At 37.8% G+C, this 26,681-nt stretch overlaps 1 protein-coding gene across 1 annotated transcript in view; it reads left to right on the top strand.

Annotated features, from left to right (window-relative positions):
* COL9A1 (collagen type IX alpha 1 chain) overlaps positions 1-26,681 on the top strand; it is a 65,503-nt gene that overhangs the window by 35,915 nt on the left and 2,907 nt on the right. Inside the window, exons 21-36 of the mRNA XM_065730892.1 lie at positions 181-234; positions 1,819-1,872; positions 2,042-2,095; positions 2,203-2,256; positions 2,484-2,537; positions 4,058-4,102; positions 4,855-4,908; positions 5,005-5,058; positions 15,279-15,332; positions 16,090-16,161; positions 19,625-19,660; positions 19,771-19,815; positions 21,672-21,704; positions 23,564-23,710; positions 24,188-24,242; positions 25,118-25,306. Of these exons, the coding sequence (XP_065586964.1) occupies positions 181-234; positions 1,819-1,872; positions 2,042-2,095; positions 2,203-2,256; positions 2,484-2,537; positions 4,058-4,102; positions 4,855-4,908; positions 5,005-5,058; positions 15,279-15,332; positions 16,090-16,161; positions 19,625-19,660; positions 19,771-19,815; positions 21,672-21,704; positions 23,564-23,710; positions 24,188-24,242; positions 25,118-25,306 (1,054 nt within the window). The remainder of the gene's footprint in view (positions 1-180; positions 235-1,818; positions 1,873-2,041; positions 2,096-2,202; positions 2,257-2,483; positions 2,538-4,057; positions 4,103-4,854; positions 4,909-5,004; positions 5,059-15,278; positions 15,333-16,089; positions 16,162-19,624; positions 19,661-19,770; positions 19,816-21,671; positions 21,705-23,563; positions 23,711-24,187; positions 24,243-25,117; positions 25,307-26,681) is intronic.

The following is a 26,681-nucleotide window of genomic DNA, read 5'->3' as shown; positions in this document are numbered from 1 at the left end:
TTGAAGTGTCATGACCTCCTCCCTGTCTGGTATGTTTTTTTTTAGTGAATGAACTGGTGAATGAATGACATTTTTCCATGGTAAATAACTATGGGTTTTCATAGCAAACTAGGAGAGGGCATGAGTTTTTAGTCTCTCAATGCTTCATTGTATTGTCTGATGTTATTGTCTTGTTTTTAGGGAGCTCGTGGCCTCGATGGTGATCCTGGTCCTCGAGGTCTTCCTGGTGCACCTGTAAGTAGAATGTGTGTTAGCCAAATGATTCCCAGGGTCTACCCAGTCTTTTGAGTCTGGTTATAAATCAGAAAAGCTTCTGATCAATCCAATTCAACTGATGAATAAATGACATCGTGGTGATATCAAGTCCAGAATCACTTACTATCTCAAAAATATTGCTGTGCAGTAGCACACTTCAGTTTTCTGTTTGTACTAAGTGCTATGTGCTATATGTGTTAGGGTGGCCTGATTGTATTTTTTTATTTATTTTATGGAATTATTAGAACAAAACCTGTAGTGGATAATTTGGCTATTTCCCTCCAAACTACCTAGAATTTATGCTTGGACTAGTCAGCAACTGAATGAGTTAGAGAAGTGAATCCAGCACATGTTGCTTTGACATTTCTGAATTTCTAGAGAATGGCTTTAGCTGAGTTTTTAAAATGTGCCTGTCCGATGTAGTTTTAAGAAACTGCATTTTTTAATAAGGATGAGCTTGCTTTAATTGAGTGTGAATTTACAGGTAGTCTAGAAGCTACTAAGCTTCCTGTTCTGTCACCTATAAGATTGTCCATATTACTACATCCTGGGAAGTAATGGGACATGCTGCAGTGCTGCATAGATCATTTCAGTTAAGGTGCAATCAACTGACAATTAAAGTGAATCCTTTGTGTAATGCAGTACAAAATCTGCATTTCCAAAACATCAACCCAAGGTCTGGATTGTCCTTTTCATAGACAACCATATGACTATAAGGTCTTACGTGAGAAGAACCAGCAGTGCTTTCTGCAGTTCTAAGGGACAAGGTAGCACAAATGTGGTGTATATTTTCCTGCCCCTCTGTGTTTTTGATCCTGTGGGGATCATGGACTAGACTCAAAAATCAAAGGCTGAACTCTAAAGTTGCATCCAATATCAGTGTGAGTTAATTTTTTTTTTAGTGTTTTTCTTTTTTTAATAAATACATTACCTTCTATAAGAAAAATATAATACAATTAACTCCTCAGATCAAGTACTTTTTGTAATATGGAAAGAAGGAAAAAAATAAACACATATTTAGAACAGCTCAGTGCAAACTAGGTATCTCAGTTGTCTACTTAGCAGTAGTTTCATTCTGATTGATAGATATTGTGACTAATTTTATGTGCATGTTTTGTGTACTGTACAGTTCAAGTTCTCAGTGCTGTAAAATAATGTAGGTTGTCTGAAAGTTCTAATTGTCCTTATGTGAGTCAGGTTCAGAGCCTTTCTGTGAAAAATACTGTAAAACAACTTGTCAGATTGTGTGCTTGTCCCCAGAGCTGCTGATGTTTTTGGTGACTGTTATATGCATTGTTCTATGTCAGTATGCATGGCAATAGATGCAGAAGGCAAGTGTGGATTCAGTTCTTCTTGTCCATAAAAGATATTGTAGGTAAATCTTACTAAAGGGATGAGGGATCTCTGTGCAGATTCTAAAGCCCAGCACAACTCTGAATTTGGGTAGCCACAGGACTAAAGAAACCACAGAAAGATTCTATTTACTAGAATGAATTATAAACTGTTGGTTTTAGCTAATGAGTGCAAGTAATTCTACACTTTGCTGAAAATCTTTATTTTTAGGGGGATCAAGGACAGAGAGGTCCACTGGGAGAAGAGGGTCCAAAGGGAGAAAGGGTAAGCACAAATTTGAAATCATTTTGACTTGCAGACATTGAGAGTGCCAACCATTCTTCTCATTTATAAGCTGTATATGTATGCATATCTGAATAAGAATGGGATAATGTTCTTTTGCACCTATCATTTCATTGTATGCATTTTTGTTTCTCAAAATTATTGTTCTTAGGGTCCTCAAGGGACGAGAGGAATAAATGGTCTCCCTGGGCCTAAAGGAGAGTCCGTATGTATATTTCTTTTTTATTTTTTATTATTTTGTGTTATACTGATTGATATAGCAAAGTAACTGAGAGCAATTTCTCCAACAATATGATTGTCTTGTTTTTCAAGGGCTTGCCAGGAGTTGATGGCCGGGAAGGTATCCCTGGAATGCCTGGAGCAAAGGTAGAGAGCAGCTGGCATGTTTTTAATTTTGTGGGTTTGATACTGCTCTACATTTGTTCAGTCATATGACTTTTTAATTGTGCCACTGCCCATGACTTTATGCAGAAAAGGTAATTAAATAAAAGTTCCCACCCTCCAGTTCAAAATGTATTTCAGCTCTGTGTTCCAGAAGCAAAGTTTTCCCTTAGCTTTGATTGGCATAAGTTACAAGTTAAAATGTTTTTCAGGGTGAGCCAGGAAAACCCGGTGCTCCAGGTGATACAGGACCTCAGGGACTGCCAGTAAGTGTCTAGTGTTCTTCTACTGAAAGTTTGATTCTATTGAAATCAGAGACAAGCTGAGTCTGACACTCCTGCTGGAGAAGCTTGTGTGAAAATCTGATCAACAGACCAAGGAGGAGAAAATCTAGTGCAAGGGTAAATTCTGCTTTGTGTATCCAAAATTACTTCGCACAAAAGTTTTATTCTCCTTTGTTACTCTTGTGAAGAACTGTGTCCAAAAGTTTGTGGCCAGTGTGCAGTTCTCTTATGGTTTCTTGTATGTAAGACCTTTTTGATATTTTTGTGTGACCTCACAATTAGAACTGGTTGTAATGATTAGAATCATATAATTGCTCAGGATGGAAAAGACCTTCATCAAGTCCAACCACAACCTGACCATACTACCCTAACTCTAACAACCCACCACTAAATGTCCCTGAGCACCACATCCAGATGGTTTTTAAACACATTCAGGGATGGTGACTCAACCACCTCTCTCCCTTTCTGTAAGGAAATTTTTCCTTATATCCAACCTAAACCTCCTCTGGTGCAACTTGAGGCCATTTGATTCTATGATTCTATGATTTTCCCTTGTCCTGTCACCAATGAGAAGTGGCCAACCCCACTCGTGCTGCAATTACCTTTCAGGTATTTGAGGAGAGCAATAAGGTCTCCCCTCAGCCTCCTCTTCTCCAGAGTAAACAGCTCCAGTCCTTTCAGTTTCTCCTCATAGGGCATATTCTCCAGGCCCTTCACAAGCCTTGTTACCCATCTTTGGACAATCTTTTTAGGGACACACAAATTTCCAGTGTGAGCTGGAAGAGCTGACCTTCTAGTCTAGCATACCTCAGTGAATAACCATCACCTTTTCATATTCTGCTGGCCCAGAATATCTGGAATGTGTCACTTGTTTTTCTCTGAAGGAATATTGCATCCCTGTAATGTGGTTGTAGGGAATTAGTGGTGTTCTGGGTCTATTTTTGAGGATACTCCTCTTATGTCAACTGATTACATTTAAAAACTGTCAAAAGCTGCCAAAAGCTAGATAGAAACTTGATTGAAACATTATGCTATTTGAGTAATTGCTGTGAGTGTATAGTGAAGAAGGTGTACTAAAACCAAATTGGAAATAGATTTGTAATATGAAGCGAGCTCTTCAGTTTGGAAGAAAAATTTGGTGAAAGCATATTTGCTACGAACTCTTGCTCAAGTGAGGAGGGTATGAAATGCATACAGAAAGTCTCTGTTGGATCTGTTAGGCTCTCTACCTCTCTATAAGGACACTAGGGTGAAGAACTACTTCTAATCTAAGTCAGAAGGAGTCATGACTCCTCACTATTCCATGCTATTTTTGTGAATTTCTAAAGTTCCCCTTGACTGTTACTCTCTAAACAGAAAGAATTCAAATAGGTCCATTGGGTAAAAGTGCTTTGATACAAAGTAAAGGGGCTAGAAATGCTTTGTTGTGAGATACAGATTATTTAACAGTGTTTCCAGTCCCTGTAACAAAAAATAAACACTTTAAATGTTATTTCCATTAGGGTTTACCAGGCTCCCCGGGTATGAAAGGGATTCCTGGCCCAAAGGTAAATAATCCTAAGCTTCTACTTTCTTATAAGGCTGTAAAAGTTGTAAAGTACTCAGGTAATTTTTCATTGGGATAAGCTTTTGGCTAGAAGAATCAAATTATTATTTTGTCATTTGTAGTTTCATGGTCGTGTTTTTTTCTTTTTTAATTTTTATTTGTTTTTATGATGATTCTTTTACTATATGATCTGTTCGTGGTGGTTCCTGGTGCTAAACAATACTAAGAAGGCCATTTCCTTTTAAATCATGGAAGTCATTGCTTGAGGGTGTGTGTGACGTGGGAACTTCAGAACAGTTTGAAATGAGAAATCTCTTATTAAGAAGAATATTTATAGCTGCAGTATGTTGATCGACTCACATTGTGGTCATTGTTGTCTCTACTTATCTATAAAAAAAAAAAAAAAGCAACACTGATTCCAATTTAGCTTAAAAAAATCACATGATTGGGAATATGGAATATTTCACATTGAAAAAAAAATAGTTAGTTTTTAACAAATGAAAATGAAAACTGGATTAAGACCTGAATTTGAACTGAAATTACAAGGGGTTCTATTATCCACTTCTGATTTTTAGAGCAACATGCAAGTCTGTTTGTCATTTGTCATTACAAATGCAACAAAACAGTAAAAGGATCCGACTTCTGAAAAATTATACAGAAGGCATATGTAGAAGTTAAACCAAAATAAAGGTGAGAGTTAAAAATTAACAAATACTGGTTTTCTTGACCTTATTTTCATCATTTGTCCAACAGGGTAATAGAGGTCCTCCTGGAGTGCCAGGTTTGATGGGAAATTCTGGCAAACCGGTAAGACTTATTCAAAAGATCTAGAAAAATGAAAATCTTGTATTATGTAAATTATGCAACAAATTTGAAAAACTATTTTTCCTATCCTCAAAACAGGGGGAACAGGGGCCAGAGGGTGAAGCAGGTCCAACAGGACCCCGGGGACCACCAGTAAGTATTGAATACATTTCTAATTCAATGTATTTAATGCTGTATTGTCCCAAGTTACTCTTGGTGCAATTAACTACTGGTCACAGATATTTTTAGTTCAAGTGATAATTTTTAAGGTAAATACTAATTTTTTTTTAAACTTTGTATACCAGGTGGATGTGCACTGTCATACAGACAAATCCATAAACACATATTTCAGAACTATTTTTGGCTTTGGTGATAAATCAAATTCTAAATCTTTGCTTACATTCTTCTGATCTGTTTTAATTTCAGCTGGGGTAGATTTTTTTCTTCAGAATGTCTGATATGATGCTATGTTTTTGATTCTACAAGAACAGTGTTGTTGACACACCAATGTTTATAGTTCCTGCTAAGCAGTGTTGTAGAAAGCCTAGGTCATTCTCAGTGAAGGTTCCAGGGATCTGGGAGGGAACAAAATTAGGACAGCTGACCTAAACTTGCCAAAGGGATATTCCATACTGCATGACATCACATGGAGGGAGTTTTGAAGGGGATGGAAGTGAATGTTGCTCTCTTCTGCAGCCTGAGGGATAAGCTGGACATTGGCTGAGTGGTGGTGAGCAATTGCTTGTGCATCACTTGCTCTATACATATATATGTGTGTGTGTGTGTGTATGTATTTATTACTATTATTCTTTTTCATTTCTCTCTTAGTAAATAGTTTTATCACAACCCACAAGTTCTGCTTTCTTTTTCCCCCTCATTTTTTGACCCTGTCCCACTGGAAGTGGGGAGTGAGTAAAGGACTGTGTGGTGATCAGCCGTCTGTCAGTTTAAGCTACAGCATAGCCTGTTTTAAAACAGGCTGAGCTAAAGCCTGAACAAAGGGAATGAGGTTGGTTTGTGACAGAAAGCTAGAAATGAACTGCTGTTCTTCCACTGCAACTGTGATCTTGCACCATTTTCAACTAAAAGCTTGAATGTCTTGTGTCAATAGATCACTTAGCCTTCTATTTGACTATTACAGCTATAAAATTTCAAACGTTATAGGATTATGAATTTTGGACCAAAGATTCATAATGTGACTGTTGTTGCTAGAATCTATTTTTAGTGAAAATAACATGAACAGTGAGGCACAGCATGGAGGAAAGTTAGTTGCCTGCTCTCCATTGTAAAGGGAATGACTACAGACTTCTTTGGTTCTATTTGTTGCTTGGCATGACATGGTTTATCTTCACACTGCTACAATCCCTTAACACCCTCATATTCAAGAGCTGCCTACACGCTCTCAACATGCGTGCTGGAAGAAATATCTTGCATGTGCCCATAACAATGTTCCTGGGCACTGTCTAGAAAAGTGTGAAGTGGCTTGACCCAGACAGTTTATCAAGGATGATGATGGGATGCTGCTTGGGCCTGTGCCTTGGCCCTTTCTGGTTTGCATTATGAATGAAACTGATGTGAAGTGTAGCGTTTATCTCTACTCAGAAACACTTGTTACTTTAATCCATGCCAGTGAAACACAAGGCTGATCTCACTTCCCTTTGCTGTTAACCCTCCTGTGAAGGATTAAGGGATCAGGGATTCAAAGAAAATTTTGATATAGCAAAATTCAGTTCGACTGCATTGACAAGACTCGCAAGGTTCAGGGCTCTATCAGCTATTGCTTTTCAAGCTCCCCTCTTACCACTGATACTGTAGGGATACTTTCCTGGAATCTGCTAAGCTTCTGGCACCATACATAAGTGATTGACTCTTGCAATTGAAGGAATATCCTTGTACATGGTTTAGGGAATTACTGTCAGGGATATATTTGGAAGAGTATTTCATGTCTGAGGAGTATGTTCTCTGACTTAACTCTTTTGTCTTTAAACATGCAGCAACAGTTAGAGAGTCTTAGTTTTCTTCTATTTTCTTCTGTGGCTTGCATTATTATGGACCAATTAATTCATGAGATCACATGCATTTTAGACTAAATCTTTGTATGAATGCTGCTGTGCCCACAGCTACTTATGAGTGATACAAAAAGGGGATTATAGAAGCATATGCTCACTAGAGTGCAATAGAGTATCTCCAGCTACTCAAATATCTAACTTATAAACATTAATTTTGTTGTTTGTGTTTAAAAATGTTGCATTTACTCAAATATTTTTTTAAATTCTTCATCAGTTTGTACTTTTTATACTTGTAACAGGAATAAGAATTATAACTGAATCAGACCAAAGTAATTGCCCACTCTGATAATGCAAGGTAATCTGCTGAACTATGCTTTTAATCCTTTCAATGTGAACACAAATTTACAAAATCAGCAGCCCATACAAACAGGAGCTGACATGCAAGGTTAATTATTTGTAACCCTGTAGTCAGACAAAAACACCTAATGTAGATTAAACACAATGAAGCTTCTGTTTGTATCTCTAGAGATCAGCAAGACATCTGAATAACTTAGCATTACTTTCTCTGTCATTACAAAGTGCATTTATTTCAGAAAATGTGAAGATCTGAGCAAAGTCCTAGAAACTAAATCTTTTAGTCAATATGAAAAGGAGAAAGAAAATTCATTACTGATAATAATGTAAATTTGCATATAGAGCATTAAGTAGTATTCTACTCATCTGTAGTTCCTTTGAAGTTACAAAGAGCCTTGGATCCCCTTTCTAACTACAGGCAATGTATTGCTGGAATGGCTTTATGTTTTTGTTTGGGAATACAGGAAAGACATTTCTTCAATAAAGAAAACTGAAACAAGGTATTTTTGTTCAGGAAGAGCAAAAGGTTGGATTGTTGAATCACAGTAAGGTCTGGTCCAAGTCAAGTTTGTATTAATTTTCAGAATAAATATCATTTTCTATTCCTTCTGCACTAAGTATTTCTAGTGGGTGTATTTAAGCCTCTGCTTCTGGGAGTCTGCCCTTACATTTTCCAAGAAAAAAAATAAAAATCTGTCAGCTAAATAATTTTGCACCTCATCTTTTTCAAGTTTAAAAAATTTAAATTTTGAACATAAGCTGAGAGAAAAGCTTTAATAGTTACTCTAAGAAGAGTTTTTTTTTTTCTTGTGAATATTTTTGTATTTTTTCAGATTTCGAAATTATTTCAGATCTTCAAAGTTTGCTGGTTTCTGACCAGTTTCTTTCCCAAACACTTCCAAAGCCTGAGGATTTTATGGTTACTGTTCTGGTGTTTTCTTGTCCTTTTCCTCCCTATTTCAAATTACTCTCTTTAATGCTCACATCAGTTCGTTTCTTTCTTCTTTACCCTTTGCTCCATTTCACTCTTGCTAGTAGAATACTCAGGCAGAAGTCAAGAGAGGCTGGACTTCTTCCTCAGAGTTGGAAAACTCATAATATTTTGCAGGCTATGGAGAAGAACTTAAGTTCATTTCTGTAGGTGCTGCATGTTAGCAGCCATCTAGGGATCTTCTTTGTGCTCTCATTTCACTTACCTGTGTTCTCTACTGAGGAAAGACACTATGAGTGTGGCTGGTTGTTCCAGAAGGGCCAGCACTCTGATGTGAAGGTCTATGGGATAGTAACAAGGCTTACTGCTAATGTGGACCGCAAACCAGTATCTAGGGTGCAGAAAGAAATGTCTGTATTTACGTTATATTAAAAAATTGCTTGGCTATTCTGATACAGCTACATGCAGAAGACAACTTTTTGAGAAAAAAATCAATTTCAACACGATGGAGCTTAAACTATTAAACTTCCATCAGTGACTCAGTCTGTGAGGAAAATATAATATTTCTCTACTATTTACAAAACACTGTAGCATCCTCTGGCACAAGCTGTGCTGTTTCAGTGTAATTTTCATTATTAAGCAACTCTTGTAATGTAATTGAAATGTCAAAATTTTGGCCTTTTGCAAGTCTGTAAACACAATTTCATAATGAAAATATTAAATCACTAGAAACAAGGTAGGTAGATCTAATGGAAAATAAGAAATCTCATGCTGAGAGATTCTTAGATGACTACTAACAACTCTTCTTACAAGAAAAATGTTTTCAAAAGTACCATTTTAGTCAATCATTCCTTTTCCTTGGAAAACTGAAATTGGTAGCTGAAAGGGGAAAAAGAGTTTCATGTTTCTTTAGCTTCATATTCACCTGTTCAACAAAACAGAAGAAGAACTGGAGAAATACGTGAATTTTACCTTTGGTTTCTAAACCAAATTCCACTCAAACTGTTTTGTCAGTTAGCTTTCTTTCCTCCATGTTATATAAGCCAATCCAAGCAATTACCAAATTCATTTCTGAATTATATTTTTCTAAGCCAGTTATCCTGGCAGGTGGCCCAAAGGAAGCAAATCTCTACCATCAGGGTGTCATTGCTAATCAGTGGAATATAGCTATACTTTCCAAGCTGCTTAACTACTTCTTTTTTTGTTGTTGTTGTTGTTGGGATGTAGTAAGATTTGATTTCTCACGTTGTATTACAGGAAATACGGGGACCTCCTCCCCTCTCTCCTTTTTTATCCTTTGTTTCTCTTCATCTATTTAACTTCTAGATTGCCTGAATCAGGAAAATATGTATTCCCATCCTATGGTCTTGAAGTGAAAAGAAACCTTGGACTACTTTAACTTAAGGTTCAATACTTGCTAAGTAAATTGAACAGAACATTGATGCGTATGCAGACAAGCATGTATCTTTGCTAAAGTAATTATGATGTGATGCATATTTTCCTAACATTAGCAACAGAGTTTGAATGCCTAGCTTCATAAAATTTTACACCCTAGCTGCTTATGAGAGATATCTGAGAGTGAGTTAGAGTGAGTATTCAGACTGCCTTGGTTGACTTACTCTCTGGAGCTGGTTTTGTCTCTCTGTTCATTGAGCAGAAGCAGCTTAGAAAATAGCTTGATTTGATGCTGAAATGTCGAATGACCTAAATATAGATGAGAATACTGCAAAATGTATATTTTGTTGTCTTAACAATTATTATTAAAATCTAGTATTACTGGGCATATTTTGTGTGTGTAATTTCAGAGGTACTTCACAAGTGGTAAGTCAAAATTTATATATTTAAAGGCATTGACGTTGCACAGTCAAAAGAGCTATGTAGATTTCCATCCTGCCAGATATGCTTAGTAACAAGTAAACCTAAGACATCAGGTGAATGTGACTATACCTCCTGATCTTTCCAAATTCTGCAATATGGTTCATACAGGGTAGTGCTTCTTCCTCCCTCAGTCAGGCTACGTAGGCCACCTAAATCCCGGTAGTATCTCCAAGCCTCCTCAGATCTCAATCTATTCACCCCTGTCTTTACAAACTGCATGTTCAGATTGGTGTTTGCTGCCTTGCTTTTTACCCCTTCACCTCCAACAGCAGCTTCTGCTGACCTCTGGTTGTCAGCAGACATATACTTCTATAGGATGTAAACTTAGTAAAAAACATCCTTGTCATGAAGTTAGTGTGCTGAAGCTCTGCTAGACTTCAACTTGTTATTATTAAAACTTCATCCGTATCTCAGAAATACTCATTAAGTTCCATGACTTATCCCTAGAAGCACCAGGACTCTTATTATGAACTTCAGCACAGTACTACAAATCATGAACTATTATTTGCTGGAAGGACACTCACATGTAGCCATCTTTCTGTGAAGTTTTAAATGCACTATTCTTAGAGTAATAGTTCAGTTATACTGCATAGCACAGTGATTATGGAGAATGATTATGTTGTGTGCAGTGATACCATATCATTGACAATGAGGTATGATTTCCAAAATAATTTGGAATAATGCTTAAAAATGTTTCATTTTTTTTTCTGCATAGACTTAATTCTCTATATACTGTACTCTGCAAAATCACAGTGTACACTATGAATTACTTGTCAAGAGACTTCTAATTAGTATTTTGATTATCTGGACAACTTAGTGAGGTTCAAATTATCTGGGGAATGTTCTTATTCTTACTGTCATTCTTCTAACATAGCCATCCTTAACAGAATCAACTTGTAAACAAGAAATCAATAGACAAGTGAAAGGAACTGTTATGCCTGAGAGTGCTTTCTGTAACTGTGGGAATTCTTCAAAAGAATCAAGTCCTTCATGATTTCATCAGGGATGAAATAATCCCAGACAACTGAAGCAAGGTCTACCATAAATCCTAAAATGTCTCATGACATGTGATGTTCAGGGGTTAGATATAGATCTAACAGAAATATAGGAGAGATGGTGAATCTACATTTGAATTTAATGAGGGGTCCAACAATACACCCTTAAATAAAGAAATGGTATATCTTGTTGTAACCACAGTTTAGCACAGCTGCTGTGGGAAGGCTGCATTTTGGTATTGTGCTTATCGTGGTTCTGCATGAACTTATAGGTTCATAGGTTCATTAGGTTGGAAAGGACCTACAAGATCATCTAGTCCAACCATCCTCCTATCACTATCCCTACCCAACTACTAAATCAAATCCCTTAGCACCTCATCTAAACGCTTCTTGAACAGTGCTAGGGATGGTGCTAGAACTAGAACTTAGTGCTATACTGCTGTCATTGAGTGAATGACCCTATCCTAAACTTTATAATCAACAGAAATCAATTATGTGTGCTGTTAAAGTTCTAGAGCTGTCCTGGACATGCTTTTGTCCCCATAGCATCTGACATTTTTTCACATCTCTAGGTAATTGCCAAGCTTTAGGGTACTTCAGGGGCCACTAACAGTGGGAATCTGCATGCTGCCTCCATCATTGCAGGCCAGAAAATTTACCAGCTTGAATGTGAGCCAGTCTGTCTCAGCTCATGTGTTAGATTTCCTTAACTAGAATAGCTAGTTGCCCCTTCAAGACTTTAGGAAAAGTAGGAATTCTGAAGTGTGTCAACAGTGCATAAAATAAGTAGGTCGAATATGTAGGTCTTCAAAAATTTTCTTTTTTTTGGTCAAAACTAGTGCAATACTTGCAATGATTTGTGTGAGGCCTACAGGCGGTGTTAACATTTGGGGCAATTCTGTGAAGGATAGGCAGAGAACCTGCCCGAACTGGCTTTTGTTCTGATAAGACAATCGTAGAATCCTATAATGATTTAGGATGGAAGGGACCTTTAAAGATCATCTAGTGTACACCCATGCCATTGTTTGCCTATGACAGATTATTTCCAGCAAGAGATTCTTGTAATCTAGTAATTTAGACCACAGGGAAAGGCCTAATCTGACCAAATACAGATGTCAGCACCTGAACCACTTACTAGTAAGATCCTCTTATAGGCTGATGGGGGGGAAAAAAAGCAGATGCTTCTAGTTCATAACTCTTGATGTATTTTAAATGTTTACCTGAGGACATTTCAAGGTACCTTTTCTCCTTCATGTCCTGTGAAGTGAGATTAAGGTATATTTATCGTGGGTTCATGAAAGGCAGGTCCTGCTTGACCAACCTGATCTTCTATTCTTGAGTGACCCACGTTGTGAACGAAGAAAAAGCTGTTGATGTAGTCTACCTAGACTTCATCACTTTGACATCATGACTTTGACACTGTCTCCCACAGTATTATTCTGGAGAAGCTGGCAGCTTGTGACTTAGACAGGTACACTCTTTGCTTGGTAAGGAACTGGCTGGCCCAAAGAGTGATGGTGAATGGAGTTAAATCCAGGTGGTGACTTGTCACGAGTGGTGTTCCCTGGAGATTAGTAGTGGGGCCTGTCCTCTTCGGTATCTTTTTTGAAGACACAGATGAGGGGAATGAGTGCACCCTCAGTAAGTTTGCAGAAGACATCAAGCTGAGAGGAAGTGTTGATCTGTCTGGGGGAGCAAGGCCCTTCAAAGGGATCTAGACAGGCTGGATAGCTGGGCTGAGGCAAATAGAATGAAGTGCCATGTCAACTGGGATTTTTCAGACTGGGAAAGAGGAGGCTCAGGGGAGACCTTATAACTCTCTAAAACTGCCTTAAAGGAGGTAGTGGTGAGGTGGGGGTCAGACTTTTCTCCCAGGTAACTACTGACAGGATGAGAGAGTTTGGTCTGAGGTTGTACCAGGGAAGTTCAGGATAGATATTAGGAAAAATCTCTTCTCTGAAAGAGTGGTCAGATGCTGGGATGGGCTGACCAAAATGAGGGTGGAGTCACTGTTTCTGGAGATGTTCAAGAAATGTTTAGATGTGGTACTAAGGAACATGGTTTAGTGGGGACATTTTGTTGGAAGGTGGGCAGTTGGACTAGATCATGGTGGTCTTTTCCAGTTTTGATGGTTCCATTATTCTATGAATGTCTCTATGAATCTCAACCCAGGGCCATTTCAGTCAGGTATAGTAACTTGGGAGAAGTTTTACAGTCTTAAATTATGCCATAGGCCAGGGTTATTCCTGTTACTTGGTTTACGGTTTCCTTCTTATTCTATAAAACACATCACCTGCAGATCCTCTAGCACTGGCCCTTGATTTGATGTAATCTGTCCTTACAGATATAATATCAACATTTATGAGTAACATGCTATGGCTCTACTTTTGTATGTGGCTTTCTGTTCCTTTTTTTTTTTACCATTTCAGAAAAGCAGTGTTGTTTGAAGAAGTGCTTACAGTGTGTTTAACAAAGGACTTTTAACATTTAATGTAAAATGCAAGATTTTATTGTATCCTTTATGACCTGCAGAAACTTTGATGTGCTTAAGACATTTATTATGAGTTAAATCCTATGGAAGGAAGATTTTGTTTTATGTCTGTATAGCATTCAGACATGAATGGTGTGACATGCACAAGGAGAAAATCTTTAATACCAATCATATTTTTAATCCTTCTGTTTTCTGCATCAAAAGTGTAACAGTATTCTGGGTCAGAGATGTACAACTGAATTATGTGATTAAAAAACAGATTTTCAGAAGCACATTTTCTGAGTAGTAAAATGAAGGCCATTTCAGGGCCTTTTTATTTATTATTTATTTTGGAACTTGAAAAGGGTTCTAGAAACTGTCCAAAGTACTTGAAAAGGATAGTGACTTTAGCACAATAGGATATTTTTGGGGAGATGAATGAAGAAGTCTGTGTTTGGTTCTCTGATCTCTCTGGGATATCTAATTAGTTCTGAAATGGTAGGGTTCAATTCTTCATTTATGACATGGTGTAAAACACATTTTTAAGTCTGTCACTTCCTTTTATTGTATAGTATGTCCCAAAATTTTCTGTATTATTAAAAAGTAATTATTTGATATTATTCATTGTATGCATTACTAGAATCCTTAGATCTGCTGTTATTCAAAAATTTCTGAGCTATGTAAGAGCTACCTAATCATTTTTATTCTTGGTATTTTATGTTCTTAAATTATACATTATACTTTTATAGCAAGTTCTACTCATGTATTTACTAATCACGTGGAAGTAAGAGAAGTGTCTCAAATAAGTCTTAGGATGATATTGAGTCAGTGGTTGAATTTATTAGTGCAAGTGAGACTACAAAGCTTATTATACTGCCCTGAAAAGTTTGGTTGTAAGAGACAAACCCTTGAGAAAGGTACTTCATTTCAAAATTAGCCTAGAAAAATTGATTTAGTATCAGTATTACCCTTTAATAAGTATTCAAATGGCTGTATTTAAAGTTAAATTTATAACTCAAACGTATATATGATGATCTGAGTGCACTGACATATTTGAAGTGAAGATATGAAGTGAAAGTCCAGTTATATATACTTACCACTATTGTGAATGAGGATTTTAAAAGATTTCCTTTCCCTGCAACAGTCTAGACATAAATAGACATGCGTTTTTACCTATGTGTGTTTGCTAAGCATGACTTCTGCATACGTTTGTCAAATTTGTCTGTCACAATGTGGGACTGTGAGCTTGCTGAGATTTTAAAGATGGCATTTAAAAGCTAAAAATGTGCTAATCTGATGGTTTTCAACATGAATATGGAGCTTGTAAATTATGCTTAGTTGTGAATTTGATGAATTTAAGCATAAACATAAAGCTAAGAGTTCATCTACCGGAACTCCTGTTAGAACTGTTTTAGTGAAATAGATGTGTTCCTAACAGGTAACTTTTATGTGCAGACTGATGTAGGAGACTCATGTATAATCACTCATCAGAATTAATTTATTGAATCATCTAATGCTAACTAAATTTTGTGTCCGTTGTAACCTAAAAATGTTTGCATTCTCAGTCTTTCAATATTTTAATGCACTTGATATTTTTGCAGTAACAAACATAAATCTTGATTAAAGCCAACTACTAGCTAGTATAACTCACTAAACCTTAAGGAAAAAATCGTGCTGTATTCCCAGTTTGCCAGAAATATTCTGGGAGGTAACAGTGTCCTTCTGTTTCCCATAAGGGTAGCAGAGGAGAGACAGGTCCTGCAGGTCCTCCAGGTTTACCAGGGAAATGGGTAAGCAGTTTATTTCCGTATTCACTGCTTATGTTTATTTCTAAGAAGCTATAGCATGAACTGGAATTACACTTAGCCATTCATCTATGCAGGGAGCTGAAAATAATGTTAAAATGTGCATTGAGTTTCTTTTTCGGTCCTCTTTAACTGCTAATATTAGCAGATGTTGTTTTGAAGTATGTAGAGATGTGTGACCTTTTCTTCTACTTAAAAAAAAGAAAGAAAAAAGTCTCTGAGTTGTGCAGAGCTGGGTTGCACACCCCTGTGTGGTCTGTGTGCAGCTGGGGAACGGGAGCAGTGAAAGACAGCCATTCTGCTAACAGCTACATTAAACTATCAAGTGGAGCAGATTGTGAATGCCACCTTTTACTACTGCTCCAGCAGTATTTATGCAATAACTGTCAGAAGCAGAGCTTGGAGGTTTTGGCTGAAAGAGCCTGCTGTTACAGTGGAATGCATAAATCACAGAGTGTAAGATCTTAGAAAGTATTTTTAAGGGAATCAGGCTGCAGTTGAGGGATTGAAAGGTGGAAAGCCCTGTAAGCCATTTCTCTTACGCTTGCAATAAATTAAAATAAGATGCTGTTCAAAAGGATGCATTTTGGATCAGCTCTATTTTGCTCAGATAATCATCTTTAATCAAATTGGCACTGTACTGGGAATAAGATTATAACCCATCTCTTTGCAAGGGAATGGCTCTCAGTTGTTTATTCTAGAACTGACTGGGTAAATTTACATCCTTAATTTGTTTTCACAGGGTCCCCAGGGTGACATTGGGCTTCCTGGACTGCCAGGTCCTCCAGGCCTACCTGGTGGGAAGGGTGACCGGGTAAGGAAAGCGCTCATGTATACAGTCAGCATTTTGACATCAGAAGTAAATACAATAATCTGAGCAGAGTTTGCAGTTCTTACATGAATTCATGTCTTATTGCTTCCTCTGAATGTAGATTTGTTAGGTGCTGTATAGGGCCCATTAGATACATACAGATCATAAAATATACAGGGAATTTCATGACTGTACTTAAAAGATGTACATAACATTATTGGTGTTTTTTGTTTAGTCATTTAGAGTTTGAATCATTTAGAGGCCTAAATCGCAGTAGAAATCATTGACTCAGTGACATCTGAAATTGTAAATTAGGCTCTCTGGTTACTGAAGAACTATGTGGAATTTCATCCCAGGTCTACAGTAGATACAACGTCTTTTACATATCTCTTAGGATCTGCTATAGTCAAGCACTGGGTAATGCAATCATTGATCCACATATGTATGCAGGCACAACTATGGGATCGAAATAGCTCCAGTAGGATTTTGTTAGAAAAAAAAAAAAAAAATTGGGCCCCTGCAAGAAGATATCCCAATTTTCAGGACAGATGTCAATAATGACTTTATGTAAAAATAGAAGTGTCATTGATCTTTTCTTACTCATAGGAATCTAGAGAGGATGTAATTCACCCTTTCTATTTCAATTATCTACTTCACATGAAATGAATTGCACTTTTAATGTTCCTCTTACTTTCTCCTATAATCAGGGAAGCACAGGGCTCTTAGCCAAGTGTTGGTGTCATTGCTCTAGATTGCTTTCTTTGTATAGAGAAACCCTGACCTTGTTTTGCCCCATGTATACATTAAATCAAGGCTTGCTGTTGCTTCTGTCAGACTTCTTAAGTTGCTCAGGTACTTAAAAATGTTTCAAGGCAGTTTGTTGTCCTTCAAGTATTTCTTCATGTGGATTTTTTTTTCTAGTCAAATGTTGATACAAATAACTCTTTTCTAATTAGATTGGCAATGATTCATACCTTACCCTCTTGCAGAAGGGGACTGCAGTGCTGACAGTCTCCTTCCAAACATGACTGTTTCTCATCATCAGTCATATAAAGGGCCATGACCTCAAGGATAAAAACAGAGCATAATTGCTGTGTATAGACCCGTTCAGGTTAGAGCCAGGAGATTTCTTTCATCTAACTGGCAGATGACAGTATCTTCTGCCTGGAGGTTTTTTTTTTTTTTTTTTTTTTTTTTTTGTTTTTTTTGTATTCTAGGGTGAGCTTCATGCCCAATGCAAGTACCTTAAAGTGCAAAAAGCTTCTCTAGCAGTGGTCTCATCCTGTAATTGATTTTTACCTTTTTTGTTTTGAGATATGTGACTACTGAGTCCACTTGTCCTTGATTCAGTTGTATTTTTTCAGTCCCATAGAGACTGGAGTGAATTTTTTGCATCAAGCTTGATGAGCTTTGCCAGGAGCTTTGCCAGGATGTACCCCAAGTCACAAGTCTAAAGAGTGATCACACCATGCCACTCTATTATTTCTCTACACTGTTCAACTTGCAGCTGCATCTGGTTCTGCCTATGTTAGTAAATTAAATAGTGCCAGGCCAAGACCCAGAGCTTGGCATTAAAATGTGTCCCTTTATGCTATTAAATAGTACAGACTTTGAAACAATTCTGAAGCATGATTTGGGAGGAATTTTACAAATAGATAAAGAGCTTGTCGAACAAGTAAACATTCTAATATTCTGTCATCTTACCCTGTTGTCTCAGCTGAAATTTTGGGAGACAATGTTATTACAGATTGTTCAGATTCTTTCAGTTGTGATTTTTATCCTTGCTGATACAGATTGTGTCCCACAAAAGCTAAAGCTTCTCCCACTTCAAAATCATCTATTTGCACTTACGTTACGCAAAAGAGAAGTAGAGAAAAACAACACAACGACCACTATGTTAGGTTGGAAATCAATGTCTTGTAGTTTGAGTAATTGGAAAACCTTAATAAGGTGTGATTTTGAGAATGCTTTAGACAAAATGGTTTCTGTGTTGTTTGACAGAGACTGAATTTTAAGTAGGTCTGTGGTTTCCACTGCTTGGCTTAATGGATAATTTAGTATTGGCTCTTCATCCTTGTTAACATGAGAACAAATCTGAATTCATGAAATTGCAGATGCTTCACTGTATCCTCTGCCTACATCCTATAGGAATTAAATAGATCTCTGAAACTGTAGAGAAAGTACTGCGTCTGTTTTAGGAAAAAAATACATGTACAATTTTATGTAATTTGGAATGAATATGTTTGAATGTGCACAGGCTGCAAACAAAAGGAAGGACGGTGTGATTTTTGTTCTAACAAAACACAAATATTAACATTTTCTTAAATGGTGCACAGTTCTACAGTACTTCTACTGCAGGAAAATATATTTATTCTCAAAATGAGTATGGCCATTTGTTTTTTCATCTTTGGGCCATGCCTGTCCAAATAGGTACACTTTAAGATTTTTACAGGATTCTAAGATAAAGACAATGAAATAATAATTAAAAAAATGATAATAAAGAGAGAGGAGGAGGGAATGGGCAGAATTTAAACTTTAAGATACAGGTAATTTGGCTTTTGCTGTGATAAAGATTCTAGAGACAGTGCTGCTAAAAAAAAAAACACTGAAAATTAAATAGCAAGCAAGACGAGATTGTGACTGAAATCGTGGGTATCCGGACATGTTTGTCCCACGATACCAAGGTTCATTTGTGTCACAGTTATACAGAACACTTCAATAGGACTGTAAAAATGATACAGTTACTGGATTTTTACTTCTAACTTCAAACCAACTTTCAGAGTGGAGTTGTAGCATCTGCAAGAACATCTGCCAAGTGAGGGGGTGATCAGCTACTGCTTGACAGTCAGAACCTGTACTAAGCAGTGCGGCAGCATACTGTATGTTCCATGCCATTACTTTCTTTCAGCCTGTCACCTTAATCATCCAAAAAGATTAAAGTTCTTTCATTATCATTCTTAAAAATTTACAGCTTTAAAGGTCTGATACATTAATGCTAGATAGCTGGAAGGACTGAAGATAATTTAATATGCTTTTGAACCTGCTTAACACTTTTTTTCTACCTGACACTTTGCACCAGGGAAGTGGCATTGGAAGTTTGGTTATGGAGAACCTTTAGTGTTTTCCATAGTAATGTAGTCCTGAAGTCCCGTTATCTTTCCCAGTAGATATTGCTAGTGAGCAAAGAGAACAGACCTAATTTTCCTCCTAAATGATTATGATTTATGAAGGCACAAAAAAATTCCTACCTGTGTTGCTTAAGATGTAGTATACAACTCACAATTGCATGTTCTAAATGCATTCGCTAAAAGGAATTAAAAATTAGGAAAAGGAGATAAAGTTTGCTCTGAACAGACTGTGACCAGTTTAAAATTGCTTGCTTGTCTCTACAGCACAGAATGGAAGAAAACTAATTAAGTTTCTGTGTTTCAAATTGTAAAATATTTTTATGTGTTTAACATTTTAGGGTTCAGCTGGTGAACCAGGACCTAAGGGTGAACAAGTAAGTCAAGTTACAGGTCACAGTACTTTCAATTTACACTGCCAAATGCTGCAGTACATTACACTGACTAAATCTGAAGACTGATAGTTTGTTTTTCTTTCATGGTATAGGGTGCACCTGGATCAGAAGGAGATGCAGGAGAAAAGGGTGACTTAGTAAGACATTATTCTTTCTTCATTAGATCTGATGTTTTGCTGTTGTTACTTGAAACTTCAAAATATTGTTGGAGCACTTCAAACATGAGGTTTGATCATTAGAAATACAATTTCAGCTGTGTACTAAATGAACATCTTGTGGTGCCCAGCAGTTCTATTAGCCTGATTGTATATTTCAGCTGTTTTAAAGCTCCTTAAAATACACATATTCTTGAGGTCTGTTTATGTCTATACTCCAAGTATTTCTATATATAAAAGATATACATGTATGCATATACACACAAATATCTGTTTGTATGTTCGTATATAAATTCTTGTTTTTTGAAGTACTGAGGATGAAGAGGTAGTTTAATTCAGGTGAAGCAGAAGGCACAGGTAATAAATAAGCTTAATAACAAAGATTTGACTGAAATGCACTACATTCCTCTTATCTTTGGTAACAAGATGAAGCTACTGGCTGTTAGAAGGAGAATGGTCTGAGAAGAGGCAGTGGCATTGTAATACTACTGAAGAAGTGAGGCATGTTGTGAATTCACATGGGTAATATCTGTGGCATGTGTCCTTGGGTAAGGGGTATTTGTTTTTTCTAGAGAAAGAGAAATGTCCCCTTGTGAATCTCCACTTGGAGTACTGTGTCCAGATCCGGGGTCCTCATGGAGCTTTTGGAGCTGGTCCAGAGTAGGGCCATGAACGTAATCAGAGGGTTGAAGTACCTCCCCTATGAAGAAAGGCTGAGGGAACTGGGTTTGTTCAGCCTAGAAAAGAAGAAGGGTCTTGGGAGACCTTCCTGAAACCTTCAAGTATTTAAAGGGAGCTTATAAGCAGGAGGAAGACTAACTTTTTACATGGTCTCCTAGTGACAGGACAAGGTTTTAAACTAGAAGAGGAGAGATTTAGATTAGATGTTAGGAGGAAATTCTTTACTCGGTGGGTGGGGAAGCACTGGAACATATTGCCTAGGGAGCTGCGGGTGCACCATTCCTGAAGGTGTTCAAGGCCAGATTGGATGGGACTCTGGGCAGCCTGACCATGGGCAACCCTGCCCATGGCAGGGGGTTGGAACTGGATGAGGTTTAAGGTTCCTTCCAATCCAAGCCATTCTGTGATCCTAAACTGATAACTGTTATTTCTATTTACTCATGACATATTAGTAGACAAAGTCAGCTTTCTGTCCTTTCAAAGCTACTTATTTCACCAACACCATTTAGGAACTGGTAGAATATAATTTTCTGAAATATTTCTGACGGTAATACAATAAAACCAAAGAAGAGGAATTAATGTTTCATAGATGAACCAAGATTTTGAACCAAAACTCTTTATTTTTTATTTACTATTTTTCTAATCCAGAATGAAAGATGTAAACTTCTCTATAGTGAGACTGCTATTCTCAGTCCAGCTAAAACGGTGTTGCTGGAAGCCAGGAGCTAAGTTGGTGGGAATGGAAATTTCTAGGGGCTTGGTTTCCCTGTAATACACTGAGTAGACAACTGCCTAGTTTCTGTTAACACCTTTTCATGGCTAACCAACTCAACATAGTAAAGCATCTGTGATTCTGACAAACAAGCAATACAAAGCCAGTTGTAAGAAAAATACTTTCTTGTTTGAAAATACCTTCTGTGCTATATAAAAATTCTTATGCTAAAGGAATCTTACAGAATAATTTGAGATTTAAGTTTTGTTTCCAAATAAATTGTAATTAATTTGATGCACAGTTATACATAATCAGCAAGGGCCTTGGATGTTAAATACGTGAGCTTTTTTATTTATACAGGAAAATAATGTTAAGTTTATTGCGTTTGTGATGACTGTTACAATGGGTATTCTTTTCTAATAAGGTGTGCGTTATTTTTGTCTAGGGTGATATGGGATTACCAGGAGCAAAGGGATCTGTAAGTATAAAGAACTTTGCTGTTACAAAAATACAGAGATCTAGTAGATAAATGGATAGTTTTCTGATGTAGAAATGAGAAAACAAATAGTGAGCTCTCACAATTAAATGTGGTCCAGCATTTCTTCTAAATTTTGAGTACAATTAAGATGAAAATGAACATACTCTTTGTGCAGTAGAGGTATGGTGCAGTAGGTTGCCTAGTGTAATGGCTGCAAGCAGTGTGTAATCTTAACACTGTGAAAGGATGGCAGCAGGACTATGTTATCTATGTGAAAGTACTTCTGGCCCAGATTCCTTAACAGCTTTCATGTGGAAGGTGAGCAGAAGCTCATATGTCGCATAAGAAACAGAAATTGAGAGCTGAATGCATTCTTTTATTTCAGAGCCACTGAAGAGCAGGATTATTGCAGCAGCTGACAGTTTGGGCTGTAATGTCAGCAAGTCAGCAATTCTGCCTTCAGGGAATTGAGTCTGAATGTTACAAAATGAGCTATGCTTGTGTTCTTGGTACCCAGTGTGCCTTCAGGATTAAGAAAATGTATGCTAGACAGCATTTACTGCTAGCTGAGATCTTATGGGAAAGACACAAGGAAGAGATGAAGTAGGGGAAAAATCTAGTTTTCTCTCTTCCCTGCCTAAGACCCTAGGGTGCCCATTGTCCTGTTGAGCAGGTCGATGAGTAAACCTTCAGATAATCCAGCAGCTTGCCGGAGTGGGAAAGAAGGAAGTGATGGCTTCCTGCCTGTGTAGCTCTCAAAGGAAATTTTGCTCTCATTATTACAACAGTTGAAATATATTCTCTGGGTCTTCTCGCGACACGGCCTGAAGTGTGGCACAGATAGAAAGGAAATGGCTCCATCTTGTGGATTTAACTGGTACTAATGAGCCGTGGTTTTGAGGATCACTTTCAGCGTCTGGTTCCTTTCCCCCCTTTTTTTTTTTTTTTTCCCTTCCCTTTTTGAATGGGGGACTTGGGAAGCTGTAAAAAAAAAAAAAAAAAAAAAAAGTTTTTTGTGGTTGTTTCTAATTTCACTACTGTTGATTAACATCAGTACAATAAGTTGTACTGAAAGTAACACAGAATTGGCTTAGGTCTCATTCTGCATTCTATTTAATCACTTAGGACATTTACTGGCACAGAAGCAATAGCTTATTTACTAGAATGTACTTCAGTGTTGATATTAATGTAGCCATATCAACCCTTCCATTTCCCAGGGAACAGGATGCTTATACCAGTAAAACAGCTGTTCATATCCATTCCCTCAGTGCAGTAAGCTGGAGGTGCATCTGTTGTGGCATTGTGCCAACAGCACTTTGTGTGATGATGCTCCTTTCCCTGTGACAGCGAAATGAAGCCCAGGCCTTCCAACCTGTGTGCTGTGAGCTCTGTCTCTGACACATAAACAAAGCAAATGTTTGCATTCCCAAACTCAGCCTGGGGCTAGATGATCAAAGCTCCTACTGTGGTACTCTGTGAGGGAGCAAGAATGGAGCTGGAAAATTTCTATCCTAAAGTAATGTCCAGAGAAGTCCTGTGTCATATGTGACATGAATGAGGTCAGAAGTACAAACCAAGAGACTACTGTATGGTAAAAACATTGTCTTGAGCATTTTACTATGGATGAAGGTTCTGTCTTTTTTAACAGAATATCTTTTCCCACAGATCTTGAAATGAGAGCAACTCTTTTTAATTTTATAAATTGGGCAATTACTGACTCTGGATGCTTATCTTAAAAAGTTTTTGTGCACCTGTTCTGCATACCTGTGGCTATTACTTTGCACTCTTGTCACTATTTGGATGTGTTGAAATAAGTCTACCACAAACGTAGCAGTCATTTAAAATTCTTTCATTGCTAGGTTGGTAATCCTGGAGACCCTGGTTCCCGTGGGCCAGAGGGAAGTCGGGGACTGCCTGGCATGGAAGGGCCACGAGGTGCACCAGGACCACGAGGTTTGCAGGGTGAACAGGGTGCTCCAGGTCTGCCTGGCAGCCAGGGTCCGGCTGTAAGTACTGCCTTCATGTAGTTGATATCTTTCTGAACTCTTAGCTGTCACTTGCACCACTCCTTTTCTCACATCAGGAGATACATATGCATGGGAAGCCCAAGTGCTACAGTAGGGTTTGAAATACACTGTGTCGTGCAACAGGCATATTTAAACAAAGGAGAAATCTTAGGTTTGTATATAATTAGTCCACTGGACCACAGTGTTCAGTTTACTTGTTTTCTTATGCTCACCACACTCCACTGGTGTGCATGTACCTTGTCTTAGTCATGTGCTCATCACACGTACACATTACCTACCCACCTGCCCAGTCAAAATTACTTCAATTGAAGTAGTGCAGTTGCAGGGACTGAAACACTTTTTATTGAACAGCCACTTTCTTTAGCATCAGTCATACCTAAAAAAACAAAAACAAAAAAAAACAAAAAACATACTTTGACATCAACTGTTTTTTAAATTATTATGTTTTAATCCTAGGGTAAAGAACCAACAGATCAGCACATTAAGCAGGTCTGCATGAGAGTCATGCAAGGTAAATATGATAAAATGTATTTGATGCTTCTTGAGCATTTAAGTTACAAAACTCAACTGCTGTAGCAGCAATCAAAATTTTCCCAATTTTATCCAGAACAAACAGCCTGCCCTCAGAAGGGCATGCTGTAGAAAGTCATTCTGCAAATGAATAGGCTTGCTCAGCCTGGAGAAGAGAAGGCTGTGAGCAGACCTCTTTGCAGTCTTCCAGTATTTAAAAGGGGATTATAAAAAGGAAGGGAATCAGCTTTTTAGAAGGGTAAAAAGTAGTAGAACAAAGGGGAATGGTTTTAAGCTCAAAGAGGAAAGGCTTAGATTGGATGTTAGGGGGAAGTTCTTTACAGAGTGGTGAGGTGCTGGAACAGGCTGCCTGGAGAAGTTGTATATGTTCTGTCCACGGAGGCGTTCAAGAGGAGATTGGATGGGGCTCTGGGCAATCTAGTCTAGAACCAGATCTGGAGACTGGTGGCCCTGCTACAGGAACTTGGTGATCCTTGAGGTCCCTTCCAACCCAAGCTATTCTATGATTCTATGAATGTAGACACCATATGAGAAACTAGTGAGGGATCTGGAGCACAATCCTTATGAGGAGCAGCTGAGGGAGCTGGGATTGTTCAGTCTGTAGAAGAGGAGGCTCAAGGGAGACTTTATAACTCTAAAACAACTGAAAGGAGGTTTTGTTGAGATGGGGGTCAGCCTCTTCTCCCAGGTAACTACTGACAGGATGAGAGGGATTGGACTCAAGTTGTGCCAGAGGAGGATCAGGCTGGACATTAGGAACCTCAGCATTCTTCTTCTTCATCAAACTCTAACGCTTCTTAATTTCCTTATTCAGGTCCCACTTACAGCTTAATTTTGTCCTTCTGTTAATTGCAGAACAACTCTCTCAGCTGGCAGCCAGCCTTAGGAGGCCAGAATTTGGTGCTCCAGGTCTTCCTGGCCGACCTGGACCTCCAGGTGCTCCTGGGCCACCTGGGGAAAATGGTTTCCCAGGACAGCTTGGACCCCGTGGCTTGCCTGGCCTTAAAGGGCCCCCTGGTGAGATTGGTCGTAAAGGTCCTAAAGGTAAGAAACTCTGTAGCTAACTTTTGGTTGTTGACTAAGAAATGCTTTCCTTGTATCTGGGGATATGTTATAGATAAATGAAATTCAGCGTTCTCACACATTATCGATCTGAATTAACCTCAGACTTGGCCTTCAGAGCTTTCCATGATGTATACAAACACTTCTCAATGCCAGAGGAAGTCCACGTTTAAATCACCCTTTATTTACTACCAACAGCTGAATAACAGTGGAAATGAAGTTCTTCTGACCAAGTGATAGAATCAACAGTTCTTGTTTAGGTATTAGACTGTCTGAGACAGCATCTTGGAGCTAGAGATTTCAACATCTAATTTTCTATTAGGTTGAACCTTGAGAGTGGTTATTTCTTTTTGTTTGTTTGTCACTTTTTCCTTTTTCCTTTTTTTTTTTTTTTTTTTGATAATGGGTTGTAGATGAACACTGAACAATACATGTACAAAAAACACTGCAATAGGAACCTAACCTGTTTTTCTGTACCCATTTCCTCAGTTGCCCCAGTAACTTAAGGACATATTTGCCTGACCTCAGTAAAATTCGTTTATAGATCTGTATTTTGTTATTGAATCACTTACACAATGTGAGAAAGGACAAGCACCTGCCTGCCTTGAGCTAGAAATAAATCAATTTCCTAATATTAACTGCCCCTCTCACAGACTTCTGAAGTTTCTTTTTCATGTGCTGAAGTTTCTTTCCTCCTGCCTACCCCTCCACCCCCAACTCCAGTTGTGAATGTTATTTCTACAAGAATTCTGGTCCCAAAAGCTGACACAAACAGCCACATCCATTCACTAGTTCTAGACAACTTTTCTAAGTCTATCCAGTGATTATATTACAAATGGCTGATAACAATCTCTCTCAGATTTGTGCACAATACTTGAGTCATTCTTATGTTTAACAGCATCACACCACGTCCCACAGTCCATAGATCCTTTGTAAAGGACAACTCTGTAAGAAAATTGACTTGACTTACCTTGCGCTTCACAAAAAAACATCAATTTAAGTTAATCTCTTTTGTTCCTGTCTGAGAGGGTTTACATGCCTACAAAGGGTTATACAGTACAATTTTCTGCAAAGCCTTCTGTGCACTCTGTATGTATTATTCTGTCTATTCAACAGTGGTTTCAATTTATTTTCCTGAAGGAAGGTTTTAGTTAAAAAAAAAAAAGTATTTGAGTGCAAAGTCAGTCTATTGTTGGATGAGAGCATTTACTTTTATTTCAAACAAAAGTTGAGACAAAAATTGGAAAAAATCTTTGAGATGGAATAGAACACAAAGAAAGCAAACCTTAACCTCATTGTTGCTGTAGTTCTGTTACTGTTTCGTTTAATGTAGGGTCATCTGTATTCATAGAAGCAA

Source organism: Cyrtonyx montezumae, unplaced genomic scaffold (genome assembly GCF_038088225.1).
Source record: "Cyrtonyx montezumae isolate F1298 unplaced genomic scaffold, pur_monq_1.0 scaffold_13, whole genome shotgun sequence".
In the NCBI taxonomy this organism is placed as follows: domain Eukaryota; kingdom Metazoa; phylum Chordata; class Aves; order Galliformes; family Odontophoridae; genus Cyrtonyx; species Cyrtonyx montezumae.
Note: the sequence above shows the minus strand (reverse complement) of the source record. Positions and strands in the feature narration are given on the sequence as shown.